The sequence below is a fragment of the Ascaphus truei genome, unplaced genomic scaffold (assembly GCF_040206685.1).
Source record: "Ascaphus truei isolate aAscTru1 unplaced genomic scaffold, aAscTru1.hap1 HAP1_SCAFFOLD_2862, whole genome shotgun sequence".
NCBI classification, from domain to species: Eukaryota; Metazoa; Chordata; class Amphibia; order Anura; family Ascaphidae; genus Ascaphus; species Ascaphus truei.
Window position 1 is genome coordinate 15278 of NW_027455819.1, and position 15026 is coordinate 30303.

Genomic DNA, 15026 nt, shown 5'->3' on the forward strand with positions numbered 1-15026 from the left:
GGGAGAAAACATATGTTATAGGGTGATGGATGTATGTATGCAAAACTAAGTGTGCTTGCTATACGGTAAAACCACAACACTTTTCTACATACACAAACTGAAAATAACGTTAAAAATATATATTAAACATGTCCTGTGCCTGTGGATATTTCATTTCACGCGAGGACAGAGTTGAAACCAGACCCTCTGCAAATTCAAAGAGGATTTAATAATATTATATTTTCCATACTGACCCTTTGCTGCATATTCACAGAATATTCACGAAAAATCATTCACAAAAACCGTGTAACTTTGTATACAATTTTCTCTCGGAGACAAGTGAAACACGGTATAATAATAATAATAATATATACTTTTTCCCCTCTCGCGCTCGCTCTTTCATTTTCTGATCTCCGTGCATCCGCGTGACAAAGGTGGTTAAGGCTTTTAAAGACGGGACTGGGGGGGGGGGAAGGGGGGAGGGGGGCCCTGTGTACTGGTGAACTGAAACACTGTATAAAAAAAACCAAATGTAGTTAACCCGTCGCTGCAGGATAGGTCAATGCCGACCCCTGTTTTAGCGGAGGGGTTAAAAAAGTTGCATTGTGGGTAATAAAACAAACAAAAAAAATGATGAGACCAGCTCACGTGTGACATCACAAGTTCATAGGCCCAAGTCCCTAAGTGACGAGGTCAGTGGATAGAAGACGCTCCCTTAATTAACCCATTTGCATCCCCGGCTCATATTGTGGATTTAATCTCCAAGAGGGCGGGATCTTTTTCCAGAACGCTGAGGATGACGCGGTCCAGGTACTGGCGGAGCCGGCGGTTAATTTCCTTCTGCTCGTTCAGAGCGGAGATCTGGGAGGAGACGGGGAGAGAAGGATTTTGGGAAAACGAGAAGAGGCATAACCGGCTAACGACGGAAAAACCGGGAGCATTTCGCGGGGACGGAGCGATACAATACGGGTGTGAGAAACGGGTATGTATAGGACATAAATGCATTCATGTGCTCACGGCATACGAACACGTCGGATATGTTTATACTTTATTGTAGGATAAGAAAAATATCTATCTATATAGGAGATTCTCATGTACACGCAAATATTGTTCTGATTGCATAGAAAATATTAGGATGTTTGTACTTTATTGTAGGTTATTAATCGTAAAAATAAAAAGGGAAATTGAAAATGTATGGATGTATACAACACAAAATAAAATACATACACAGCTCATACATGTATCTCTATCCACACACACACACACACACACACACACACACACACTGTATATATGTATAATATACACACATTTATATACAGTATGTATAAGATGTATAATATATACACTAATTTTTTATACATACTGTATATACATATAATATACACACACGATTGAGATTTCCATCTCTCTCAATCTCACCCAAACCCGGAGTACTTCCCCTCTGCTCACACTTCCCGTCCTCCCCCACACCCAGTGAGCGAGCGACGCTGCGCTCTGTGCTGTACCTGCTCTTTGGTGCACACTTCTATCTCGTCGGCGATGGAGTGGACGAGAGATCCCTGTGCAGTGCGGTTCCTCTCCCGGACCCCCGGCTGCAGGAAGATGAGCGTCCCACTCTGTGTAAGCACCGCATCCTGAAGCTCCTCGTTCAGCTCACGCAGGCCACGGTTCTCCTGCACACGGACACAGGTTCAGGGCAACAGAACTCTATAGCTACCCCTCTACATTCACCCACCCCCCTCACGTGGCATCAGTCTCACGGATTGTATATAGTGTCTCGGACGTCAGTGGGGTCTCACTGATTTAAAAAAAACAAAAAAAAAACCACTTTTCCATTACAATGCCATTTTTGGGCCCAGAAACCCCCAATTCTGATAGATTTTGGTAGTTGATGTCTGCAGCGTTGCTAATCTAATGTTTAGTTCCATCCTCCTCGCTCCCCGTGGTGTGTACATCAATAATATACAGGGGGGGAAAAAATAATGTGAAAATACTGGGTTTTAGAAACACAAACCAAACTGAAAACAAAAAATAATTCGATGACTTCTTGCAATATAAAACTAGTCATTTTTAGTATGAACTAAAATAAAAAGGCCACATCCACCATTTTGCTTTGCCACGTAAAAGTGATTCGCAATTTCTGTTATTGCCCTAAAATACACATGCGGCTCATTTCTATTCTGCAACGTCCTGCGCCGCCAGAAGCGTCCGCAGCGCATCGGAAAGCAAAGGGTTAAAGATGGGCCGTATTTTCTAACGCATTCAAAACGTATTGCGCTATAGGTGTTCTCTCCGTCCTGTATATGAACCCGTTATCGGGTCCAGAGGCTGTTCCGCTCAGATTTAAACATACAACGCCAAATATCTACCGGAAATCTCCGCGTGCGTAAAGCCGCAATCCTGCAATCGTTTTTATAGAGTTATAGGATCGTGGCGGGGGGCGGGGGGTCTCTGGAGCAGAACCCCGATCATTTCAGCTCCGGTGCGCAAACTGGGGGCGCGAGACTCTTTATGGGGGGGCGCCGAGAGCGCGAGGCCTCTAAACTTACTAACCCGGTTCCAGTCACGCGCCTCTATGACAACGCGGCGTCAAATGACACCCGTTGCCATGGAGACGTGACCTCAAATGACGCCGTGGGTCACGTGACATGACCCCGCCGCGTCATTTGATGCAACATTAGAGGTTAGGCGCAGCGCAGGGAGTTTGCGCACCGCTGGGTTAGTGAAATGGCGGATTTAAAGCGCATGCCATTTTTTGGGGTTATGACCTTTCATCCTCTCTGTTTGTGCCTCCTTTGAGAAGATATATTTGAACATTTATTTATTAAAGTAAGTAATACATTGAGAGTTACCCCTCGTTCTCACGTACGGCCTGGGCACAGAGTTAAGAACATGCAAGATTCTCTCAAAATTAAACTATGACAGTGATACTTTAAGTTACATTGAAGTCAATTTTTATTTAAAATGTCACGTTCCTGCGCTGCGCCCCTCCTGCCTGCTCTCCACCTGCGCTGCGCCCCTCCTGCCTGCTCTCCACCTGCGCTGCGCCCCTCCTGCCTGCTCTCCACCTGTGCCGCGCCCCCTGCGGCGTCAAATGACGCCTCGGGGCCATGTGACGTCACGTGACCCACAGCGTCATTTGATGCCGCGTCTCCATGGCAATGGGCGTCAAATGACACCACGGGATCATGTCACGTCACATGACCCTTCGTTGTCATGGAGATGAGTGGACACGGAAGCCGGGTAAGTGACCGTGGCCCACCCCCCCAAAAAGTCTTTCAACCCCCCCAGTTTGTGCACCGGTGACCTACACGACACTTGGCACATCCACGTTTAACACGGTGACCTGGGAGGGGTTTGATCTCCTCCAGCTAGTGTGATATCGCTGTGCGTAGAACAGGAGTTTGCGCCAGCAAAGCCCCCCCTCATCTTTATTGGCTTTAACAGGGACAGGGCGGGCTAGAGCAGGGGGGCTTAATTCCAGTCCTCAAGCCCCTCCCCATCCAAACAGGTCTGGTTATCAGGATATCCCTGCTTCAGCACAGGTGGCTCAATCAGAGGCTCAGTCTGATTGAGCCACCTGTGCAGAAGCGGAGATATTCTGAAAACCTGACCTGTGGAGGGGAGGGGGCTTGAGGACTGGAGTTGAGCCCCCTGGGCTAGTGGCTGAGTAAACCCTTCATTGACAAACACCCCTCCCCCATTCAGAGGACTCTCCCCCCACCCCCAAGAAAAAGGAGATGATACATTTACAAAGAAACCAACACAGCCAAATATCTGCTTGTAACTGGGTTATATTTGTTTAAGGAAGATCCCCTTTCAGTGAGGGATTGCACCTCCAGTGTCCCCGCACGCTCCTATTCCCACCGGACAGCACACCAAGCCCTCTTGCCAAATCGTGCTCACCTCTGCCAGCCTCTGCTTCTCCATGTCGGACTCCTCCCAGCGGGACCGGGGGCAGACGCACTGCCCTGCGCCGTCTGAACGCCGCAGTCTGCCCAGCTCACTGCGCAAATCCTCAACCAGCTGCAGGGAGGAGGAGGGCGTCACCCGACAGCGGCAAAACACATACATACAACATGAACACGCTGCAGTATAGGAGCGGCACCAAGTAGAATGTCACACCCATTCTGGGTTCTAGATCTCTCAAAATCAATTGAGAGATACAGACACTTTATACAGCACCATCCATGTACACAGCGCGTCACGGCAGCAACCCACGGCATAATATAGCGTCACGGGATAACTTCACACATAAAAAGGAACATTAGGAAAAAGGTGGCACTGCCCCGCAGAGCTTACAATCGGCACACACCCTACCTGGGCAACCCCCTGCCTCTCCGATTCCCACGCCGCCCTCTCCCGGATCAGAACTTCCTCCCACTGCCGATTCTTCGGACGCTCCATCTCCAGGGTATCAGCCGTCTCCAGAAGCTCCACCACCAGAGCCTGCACCTTCTGCAGGGAGGAGAGGACGAGAGACAGGACGGTGGGAGTGCGCGTGCGTACGCTTCTACACAAAAATATGGGGAGCAACGTCAATTTGTAGTCATTTATTTGATGCTTTTCATTGGTAAACAAGTTATTGAAATGGTGTTCATTTCAAAATGGATGTTAATATTCAGACTTTTCCCCGGTCGCGTTTTTTTTATTTGAAAGAATTGCGAGTTCCTTTCCTGAAACGATTCTTATTTCTTGTTCCTTCATCTGGTCACCCTATTCATCAGGCGTGTTCCAGAAACCGTCCCGCAGGCCGCGCCTGCAATACGTCACATGCTCCCCGACGGATCCATATACCAGAAATCAGAGCTACCTAACCCGTGTCCCACGGGAAATGTGTACACGAAGAAACCAGTGTTATTTTTTGCAATATATTTTCATTTAATAACTTGGGCCTCGGGCAGGGTAAACGCTCGCTCTCGAGCGCCGTGACGTCACGCGCCGAGCAAGCTGGAGCGAATCCTGTTCATTTGAAAATCCGACCCATTTAACATGCCACTGTCCGTTCAGAAAATGTGACGGCGGATAAGAGCCACGTAACATCTCCTCCCCGTGGCCGCACATTTTCCTACTGCTGAATAACCTCAGACAACTTTATCTTCGGTTTTCTTTCATATTTAGGGCTATCCCGAGAATGTGGGAATTCCCTTACTGAATTGGCGCCTCGGCTGGGCGGCCACGCCACGAATCCACCGCCCGTTCCGTGAAGCACTTCGCTTGTCCCCACGCTCCAGCTTCACGGAAGGACCTCTTGTTCTAGGTCTGTGTGAAGCGCGAGTGCCGGAGTGAACCCGCGGTGACGTTACAAGGGACGCGCACGTGAAGATTCCGGAATGCATCAGCACCATCTAGAGGTCCCCTCGTGAACAGCAAGGTGCAAGCCCAAGTTCAATGGCAAATACAATTCCCACCGTCACACGTCTGACAGGTCTGCAACCTGAACTTTCCTGTTATCTCCCAGCATACAGCGCTTCCACTGCAGCCAGGGATTCTGGGTAATGACATCTAGTTGAGCACACACACAGACAGACAGACACACACACAGACAGACACACACACAGACAGACACACACACAGACAGACACACACACAGACAGACACACACACACACAGACAGACACACACACACACACAGACACACACACACACAGACACACACACACAGACACACCAAGTGTCACTTTTTGCTTTAACATGGATCCCTTCTAAGCTTATACCTGCCGCATTACACAGCTTTTCAGCACAGCCTGAGATACTGAAGTGCAGAGCCAGTAACCCTACACAAAGACAGCTCTTATGACCTTTTGGGTGTCAGTGTGAGGCGGTAATTGCAGAAGTTGAGCCAGACTTCCGGTGGGGGCCGAACCTCCGTGCTAGGCCCCCCTGGGTGGGCTACCTCCGCTGCGTAGGGGCCCCGCACCAAAGGGAGAGCCCCAACAAGGCGTGTGCCCAACTTTAGAAATTCTGTGCTAAAATACGTTCCAGAACAGCCTACCAGCGCATGGCGGACGGGCCCCTAAAGGTGGTGATCCGTGGTGAATATGGTAGTCCCTCCCGCCACTGACCCCCACGTGTACCTTTTCCAGGACTCTGTTCTGGGCACTGAGCGCGGAGACAGAGACAGACAGCTGGGAATTTTCTTCCTGTTGCATCTTCAGGCTGCGAAACAAGAGGATATTACGGTGAGCAGATCAGGGTGCTACAGCGGCACCGCCGCCCTAACTCCACATCAGTGGAAGACTTTGATGCCGCCGTAATCCCACGGAAACGCAGGATATATACGGAGGTTTGTGACGGACAGAGTCAGGGTGGCAAAGCGAGAAGTTGCAGTTAGAAGCAGATAAGACTTGGGCCCAGGTGCACCGAGCTCTGCTAAATCAGGGCAAATAACGGGGCGTTACTTAAAATAATACCAGGTGTTACTTCCGCCCAAGTTAAACGCATAGCTGAGGAGCAGCGAAAGAGAGGCGAGAGGCAGAGAGGCAGAGAGGCGAGAGGCAGAGAGGCGGAGAGCAGAGAGAGAGGCGGAGAGCAGAGAGAGAGGCGGAGAGCAGAGAGAGAGGCGGAGAGCAGAGAGAGAGGCGGAGAGCAGAGAGAGAGGCGGAGAGCAGAGAGAGAGGCGGAGAGCGAGAGAGAGGCGGAGAGCGAGAGAGAGGCGGAGAGCGAGAGAGAGGCGGAGAGCGAGAGAGAGGCGGAGAAAGAGAGCAGAGAGAGAGAGGCGAGAGCAGAGAGAGAGAGAGAGGCGAGAGCAGAGAGAGAGAGAGAGGCGAGAGCAGAGAGAGAGAGAGAGGCGAGAGCAGAGAGAGAGAGAGGGAGGCGAGAGCAGAGAGTGAGAGAGAGGCGAGAGCAGAGAGTGAGAGACAGAGAGGCGAGAGCAGAGAGGCAGAGAGGCAGAGAGGCGAGAGCAGAGAGGCGAGAGCAGAGAGGCGAGAGCAGAGAGGCAAGAGGCGACAGCCCTATTTTTTTTTAATAAAAGTACGAAAAGTGACTTTATACACCAAGCATTAAGCCAAAAGAATTGCAGAAAATAAGTGTATAACAATACAGTTATAAACACACACAACACCACACAACTCCCCCCCCCACCCCTATGGAATTACCATGGCCGCTTAAGAGGTTAATGGTGTAGACCCATATTGGCACGGATACTGTTCCTATTACACAGGATTGGGGGCGAGTCAGCAGATGCTAAGCCCGGCCCAGCGGCTCACAGAAGAGGTGACATACACCCCACAAGTCCCCATAAAAGGTGGACCCCAGAATCAGCTACGCAGGCCGATCCCACACCCCTCACATACAGTCTGTCTAGAAGTGGCCGTTCAGAGATAAGTGGGATGTAGATCCCCTACATATATTTAGTTGTGCAGAGTCCCAGAAGGGGTTCATTGTAACGGGCGTTATGCAGAACGGGGACCGGTCAATAAAGTAGAATCCAGTCAAGTACCCGCACTTCCCCCAGGTGTTGTGAGGGCGCAACCATCGGGAGTACAGACCAGCCATAAGAAAGCAATGCCACCTATACGAGTACTGTGAATGGAGGAGAGGAGCCATAGCAAAACCGGGGAATAAATAAAGAGTGTTCGTACTACAATAGTTCCTGGGGCCCATCATTTCCATCTCTCCTACCTCAACCGCAAGACGCCTGCACCCCGATAACGGAATGCCCATTGAGTGGCCAATAATAGAGACACGGCTGTAACCTCCCTGGGAGCCGGGCAGGGACACACACACGGACACACACACACAGGGACACACACAGGGACACACACAGGGACACACACTATTTTGTATTATAAAAGACGACGGTATAACGTTTGATTCTATATATTGCCTAATTATGAAAGGCGTGTAAGATTGTTCTCTCGTAGCACCAATATTGTTAGGAGAGATGTACAAATTGACGCGTCAGATCCTGAGCAGACGACAGAGCCCATCTCGGCCTCATCTCCATGTGCCAGTGAGCCATACCGTGTATTGAGCTTCTCCACCTCCAGCCGCCATGTCCTCTCTGCCTTGTGGAAGGAGGAGTCTCTCTGAGCGCGGAGCTCTCGCATCTTCTCCTCCAGAAGCAGCTTCTCGTCCTGGATCTGCTCCTCTAGCGTGTGGATCCTGGGGATAGAGAGATCATCATCTACTTAGATCAGCAATGTATTTGTATGTATATAGACACGTGTGTGTGTGTGTGTGTGTGTGTATATATTTTGCCACAAGTCCAGAAGACCTCAAGCAACAAATTGGAGAAGTCACCAAAGAAGGTGGGCCTCCATATGAATCTCAGCGAGACCAAAGTTATGTGCAACAAAATGTGCCAACTTTACAAAGATCAAAATAAATGGAATAGACCTAGAAGCCAAAGACTAGGTCTACTTCTGGCAGGAAGTACCAATGGATGGGAACCTTGTGAATGAAATCAAGAAGGCCTCGCCCAGGGTGGGAGCGCGCTCACAGGCGCTGGAGCGCCGTGACGGCAGGTGCTGGGCGATTCCTGGCCAGCTAGATGCGCGCGTGGGGGGTGCGCCTGTGACGTCATGTGAGCGATTCACCCTCATTAGCTGAACCGCGTATGTGACCAGGGCAAGCGAGACAAATACAAAAATATTTGTCTCGCCAAGTATTGCGCCTCTGCACGCTCACACAAAAATTTACTTTAATTGTTTTGATAGCACGCTCCCTCGCGAGCAAGCTCTCAGCTTGGTGTGAGGCCCTAGAGAACGTAGATTGGATAAAGCTCATTTGTAAGAAACAAGACAAATCTTTCAAGGGAACCTCTCGCAGGAAGTGTTCAGTGCATCAGTGCACCTGTATGGATGTGAAACTTGGACCCTAAATGTGAAGAGAATTGAGACACTTCAAACAACTCAAAGCAGTATGGAGAGGTGCATGCTGGGAGACGGGAAAAAGAATGAATGGGTTCGAAACCAAAACAAAAAAGTGTGTGACACATCACCACAAGGGCGAAGAAAATTGAAACCTAACAGAATTTTCTTTTCCTGGAGAGTCCTACAGTATGGTAGTGCTCACCAACTGGGTGAGTTCCATCCTCCAGCTGAGATAGGACAGAATTCGACCAGTGAGGAGGGACATGCACAGCCCCTTCTTTCCTTCCCAGGTAGTCTCAGTACAAAAGCTGAAATATAGAACTCGAAACATTAAGATAATCTCGGACATCATAACTTCGGGAGGGATCTGGCGAGCACTGCCACGGAAGGACGCCCCAGGAAGAGAAAACTGTGGTAAATTGGGTTTCAATTTTCCTGGTTGTCCCCATGGAACATACCAAAGCAACACCCACATAAAAAAAAAAAAAGGGGGGGGGTCCTAGAATAAACACCACTTCGTCACTGAAATATAATCTTTTATTTAAAGTGGTGACAATTGACTGCAAAACCCTCTTGCCAAAAGCATGCATCTGCTGAGGCCTGTATATCCAAAGAATAGCACTTAATAAACGTACTAACTGAAGTCCATATTGGCGCCCTGCATAAATCTGCAGGGGGAAGCCTGCACCTTTGCTGCCCAGAATGGGGCCCCGTCTCACAGAATGGGGCCCCGTCTCACAGAATGGGCCTTTACCAGCCCTGGGCTGGAATTTTCTGGATAGTATAGGCAGTGGTGGATTTGAAGATCCGCCGCCCCTAGGCACATACCTGTGGCGACCGACCCCCTTGCTGCCGGCCGCCTCCTCCCGAATAGCAGCGCCAAATGACGCCGCGGACTCCACCAACGTGATGTCACACGGCGTCTTGTTGCCATGGCAATGTGACATCAATTGACGTCACATTGCCACGGCAACTCAACGCTGTGTAACATCACAGTGGTGACATCCACGGCGTCGTCATTTGAGGCCGTGTATCAGAAGGAGGGCGGCAGCAAGGGCGGTCACCACAGGTAAGTGCCTTCCAGTCAGGTCCGATAGGGCAGCATCTGTATATGGGGGCGGATATTTTTGCCGCCCCAAAATTCTGCCGCCCTAAGCCCGGGCCTAATGTGAAATCCACCACCGAGTATAGGCCTTGTTGATAGCCATTATGATCTAGTGACTTATCGTACACTTTGTGGATGCTTGCCCCTTTCTTGATCCCTTTGTCAGGATGAGCAGCCTGTCTGACTTCCTAACTCCTTCCATTCTGGAAAGGTAGAGTTTTAAGCACCTGGCCTCAAGACGATCTTGATGGGAGATAAGGAAAGGTTCCTTTCCCGACAATGCCTGTAATTCATCAATCCTGCGTGCCCGAGGCCACGTCTATCAGCAGAACGGTCTTTAACGTTAGGTTGATATCTGAAGCTTGAGGGGAAAAAAAAAAAAAGTGTCTCCAAGAGGCACCTGTTAGTATTACAGGCTCTAACCGCAAAACCCAAGCAGGAACTGGATCCTTAGGCCTGGGACCCGCTGCGCCCGGCGGCGCGGGCGGCCACACGCGAGTTCCCCACCAGCAGGGGAATCCTGCGGAACCGGTCCCGGTCCCCCCTGGCTGCACAGCTTACTACACACTGTGACGCGTCAGCCGCTACGGGATACAAGAGAATTGTAATCCCTAGCGTCGATGCGTCACGTGGTGTGGCTGTGAGCCAATGGGGAGGAGTGTGGGGGGAAAGCAGCGTGACTGCCTGTCTGTGTTTGTATATGTGTGTGCCTGAGTGCGTGAGTGCCTGCGTGAGTGTGTGTGTGTGTATGTGTGTGTGTCAGCATGTGTGTATGTGTGCGTGTGTGTGTGTGTGTGTGTGTATGTGTGTGTGTATGTGTGTGTGTATGTGTGTGTATGTGTGTGTATGTGTGTGTGCGTGTGTGTGTGTTGCTTTTGATTACCTTCCATCAGCAGCTCCAGCCCGAGCTCGTGGAGGGAGGGGGGGGGGGGGGGAGTAGCGGGTCCCTCCGCTCAAGACACGCCCCCCCTCCCTCCCGCTCCGGCTCCCGCTCCCTACAGACAGCATATCGCGGTCTGTGTCTGTCAGCGCCCCGCCTGTCTGCAGTGTGGGCGCGCTGACTGAGGGAGCGGGGCCTTAGCCTTAGGCTAAGGTCCCAGTGCCTCCGCTGCACACGCGCCCGTGAGGCTGGCGGCGCGTGCAGCCGATTCCCCAGTCTGCAGTGAGCTGCAGGAAGAGAGACAGTGGGGGGGGGGTATGACGGGGGCGCAGCCATGACGCCACCCGGCAGGTTCGCCCTCATTGGCTGAACCGCCAGGGGGGGCGTGGCCTAGCGCTGCGTCGCGAGTCCTGCTCTCAATTCTGTTGAGAGCAGGAGAAACTCTCGCCACAGCGCTGCGGCCCCACCTCGCAGCGGGCCCGGCGCCATTGAGGGGAGGGCTCTCGTCCCTGCAGCGTCCGCCACAGCGGGCACTGCAGTAGCATGCGGGGACAAACCCTTATTGTGGTTTGATTCTTTTCAGAGCTTTGAAGAATCGACCTATGAGATCTATGGCCGCCAAGTGCTTTCCTAGCAGTGCGGACACCGGTACCATCCGTGAGCTCGTGCCGAGTCCCAGCTCTAGACCGCTTTGCAGGAACTCTAGAATTGTGAGTGTAAGAGGTACCAAGAAGCTTATATATGTGGGTGTTGAGTTGACACCACAGATGGAATCGCCGTCAGATTTTATGGTACATTATAGAAGTAGAAGTAGTTTTCTTCCTTGCTGCCATCAAGGTTTGTACCACCGTGGATCATACCGACCCTCTGGATCGGAGTAGTTTCTGCTCATCCTCTATGCCGTGAAAGTCCAGGCCCCTGGATTGGGGTGCTGCAGTCATTCAACACCGTTTGGTTAGGCCTGTTTGGCCAGCTTGTTTCCTAGCCATCAGGATGTTATAAACAGGTATCTTGTGGATAATGTCTTGAACACCAGACTATCACCTACAGACGTTGAGCATCCAGGAAACCGTAATAGTTTGCGCCCAAACGTCCTGAAATTGCTTGAGTCTTCTGCCTACTTGGGATGTTAGAATGATCACTTCATGCGAACGTCCCAGCCTCTCTATATTGGGGTCAACTTCCTCTTGGCCCAAGAACGAGAGCTCTGACCTCTGCGCCAGGAGGTTTCTCTCGAGTAACCCCTCCCAAGCCTATAAGCTCATGCCCCGGCCATTAGCCCTCATTCATACTCTAGGTCGGGATATCAAATCCTCTCTTGTGGAAAAATAAACAGACTTCCCGCCAAAAGGTTCTCTCAGTGATGGAATCTAGTTTCCTGCCAAACAGATGATGTCCCTTGAAAAGGAATTGAACACAAATTGTTCCTTGAGGACAAATCTGCCTGCCAAGGCCAAAGCACTCTTCTGGCTACGACTGATTGACTAGAGATGGGCACATTTTTCGGGAGGATCGGTCCGCTCCTTTGGTCCACGGATCAATCACAAATAGGGCAATTTGCGTTTTGTGGATTTTTTTTTATTATTACCAATACAATCAATGGATTCCACAAGCCGTTGTCGGATTGTATGCAATAGCCATTTTTGATGATTCCACGCAGAATAAAAAATTGACCAAATCCGTTTGGTTTTGGTTCGGATTTTACACCACCATGAAATTGATTTTTTTTTGGGGGGGGGGGGGGGGGGGGCAGGGTGGGGGTGGATGAGCGAGAAAATCCATGGAACGGATTTGGGCAGATCCGCCCATCTCTACCATTGACCTTGTTGCTAGCTTAACTGAATCCAGCGATGCTTCAGCTACAAAGTCTGCCGCCAACTTTAGAGGCGTGCTCCAACTATCTGGGACCGTTTAGTTTCCTGCCCCAGGGACTCTTCCATGTTAACGATCCATAACTTTATCACTTTTGATACTGACGTTATAGTTATGGAAGGCCTGCATGCTGCGTGCGCCTTGTGCAGGGAACGACTTCAAGGCGTCCTCCACCCGCCTGCCATTGCATCTTGAAAGGAGGCTAAATCATCTACCGACAGGGTTATTCACCTAGCCAAACCTTGACACTGCTGTGTCCACTTTTGGAAGACAACCCCAATCTTCCGCTCCGCTTTAATCCTATCCTTCACCATGTCGTAAACCAGGAAGGTTCTAGGCTTCCTCTGCAGGCTCCTGAATAGGAGATCCATAGGCCCCAAAGGGGGAAGTCGTCGATCTGTAAAATCTTACGGTTTTGAGAAACGGGTCAAAGAACTCGAGATCAAAAAGGTGGGCGAAAAAAAATAATTTTCTGATGACTCCAGCTCCTCGCTGAATTGTCCGTCCTCTGAATTCTCAGAAGAGGAGTCTTGGTCTTTCCAGGCTAGTATCTGATCTTACTCGTCTTAGCCTCTGGTCTGCAGACTTAGAATAGGCCGCCTCAATATCCTGGGTTACTGTGTCTTTCATCAAGAGGAGGAAACCAGACATTGGTTCTATTGGATCCTTCTCCGCATCTTTTAGGCAAACATTGGCCTCTTACGAGCAGCACACCATCTTGTTTTCCTTGTGGCTTTTCCCTAGTAGCCGGCTCTTGCTGGGGATCCTCCGGTTGTGATCCTGAAGCACGGACATAATACAAATACCAGTACGAATAGTCATCTCTTTTACACAAACAAAACAAATCACAATACTGACTACAACGGCCTCCCTGGGAAACTCTGTAATAGTGGTCCTTGCAGAGACAGCTTCCATGATTGTGAGGTAATATTGGCTTGGGGCAGATCGGCTTGCAGGTTTATAAGCAGGGCCTGTATCCTTAGGTAGGCAAGTAGCTCTTACACCTCACTTTGCGGCATTGGCGCAAGATTCCCAGCGTGTGCGCTGTTCTCCACGCGCCTGTGATCCTTGTGCGAGGTGCAGGGTAGCAGCGACAGTTTGTCTGCTGAGCACTCTTTAAAACCTCCGAAGTTTGTTTCTTTTTTAGTGACATCCAAGTAGAGAAGAATGGTGGAGCACTGCTAGAAAAAATGAAGGGCTGGAGGCTTGTGGCAAGTTAAAAATGCTTTAATCTATTGCATAAGTAGACCGGGCTACAGAAAGAGGAGGTTCTCTAACGCGTTTCGCGCTGTCAAAGCGCTTTGTCAAAGAGTAACCATTGTGTACAAAAATCACTCATTTATATCCGAATGGCGAGAGCTCCCTGCTGCCCTCGGAGTCCTCGTGGTATGGCGAATACCGGGACCCCGGCACAAGCGGATCTTATCCGGTTTCTGAAGCAGTGAGCCTCAGCGGATATTTGCAGCATGGACCTCCTTTCTGCTGCACAACATCTCCTTGGAGTGCGGAAGTTCGAGCTGAAGTGGGAGAGAGGGGCAGACAACCCGCGCTGGACCAGTTACTAGGTAATCAGGTACGCCCCCTCTACCCTACTGAAAAAACGCTCAACTCTACCTCAGCTACGTAGGACAGAAAGAGAGACTACCTGGGGAGGAAACGAGGGGCTATTTATGGTCCTCTCACAGGTAGAGATTTCTGTCCTATCTCAGCCGGAGTTTGGAACTTACCCATTGGTGACCACTGCCATGGATACAACCAGGAAATTTAAATGGCAGTGGGCCGGACATATTGGCAAGAAGAAATGACCAGCGTTCGATAAAGAAGGTATGCGACCGGATTCAAAGGAGTGTCAAAGCGCAATGACAAAAGTTACATGGGAGGAGGAAATGAGGAAATGAGGAGTAACGTGGGGAAGAGGCTTTTAAAGAGGATTGGGGAGACATTCATCCAGCAGTGGCGTACACACACACACACACACACACACACACACACACACACACACCTCTAATGTAGTCCGAAATCCAATATGGTGCCCAACTCACTTTTAAAGAGAATGTGGGGACATTGCATTGGATGTTGTATATATTTTGCCGCCAGTAACTGCGACGTGTTGGTGCCGGGTTCCGCTCATGCTCCAGGTGCATAGTCCCAGCCTCTGATACCAGGCCCATCTGCACCTGACAAGATGTCAAGCTCATCCCTGTGCCTCCCCCCTCTCAGAGCAGCCCGTCCCTGTGCCCCCCCCTCACAGAGCGGCTTCTCCTGTGCCCCCCCCTCACAGAGCGGCTCCTCCTGTGCCTCCCCCCCCTCACAGAGCGGCTTCTCCTGTGCCCCCCCCTCACAGAGCGGCTTCTCCTGTGCCCCCCCC

General features: G+C 50.6%; 1 protein-coding gene across 1 annotated transcript; it reads right to left on the reverse strand.

The window, feature by feature from the left end:
• Positions 1–206: 206 nt before the first annotated feature.
• LOC142483006 (rab11 family-interacting protein 4-like) lies at positions 207–14445 on the reverse strand. Its single transcript, XM_075583110.1, has 10 exons — positions 14386–14445; positions 13362–13438; positions 12900–13012; positions 9004–9109; positions 7951–8091; positions 6060–6141; positions 4303–4440; positions 3889–4008; positions 1488–1655; positions 207–840 (listed from the first exon to the last, which is right to left on the reverse strand). The coding sequence occupies exons 1-10, from the start codon at positions 14443–14445 to the stop codon at positions 721–723; spliced, it is 1125 nt and encodes a 374-aa protein (XP_075439225.1). The 3' UTR covers positions 207–720.
• Positions 14446–15026: the final 581 nt, after the last annotated feature.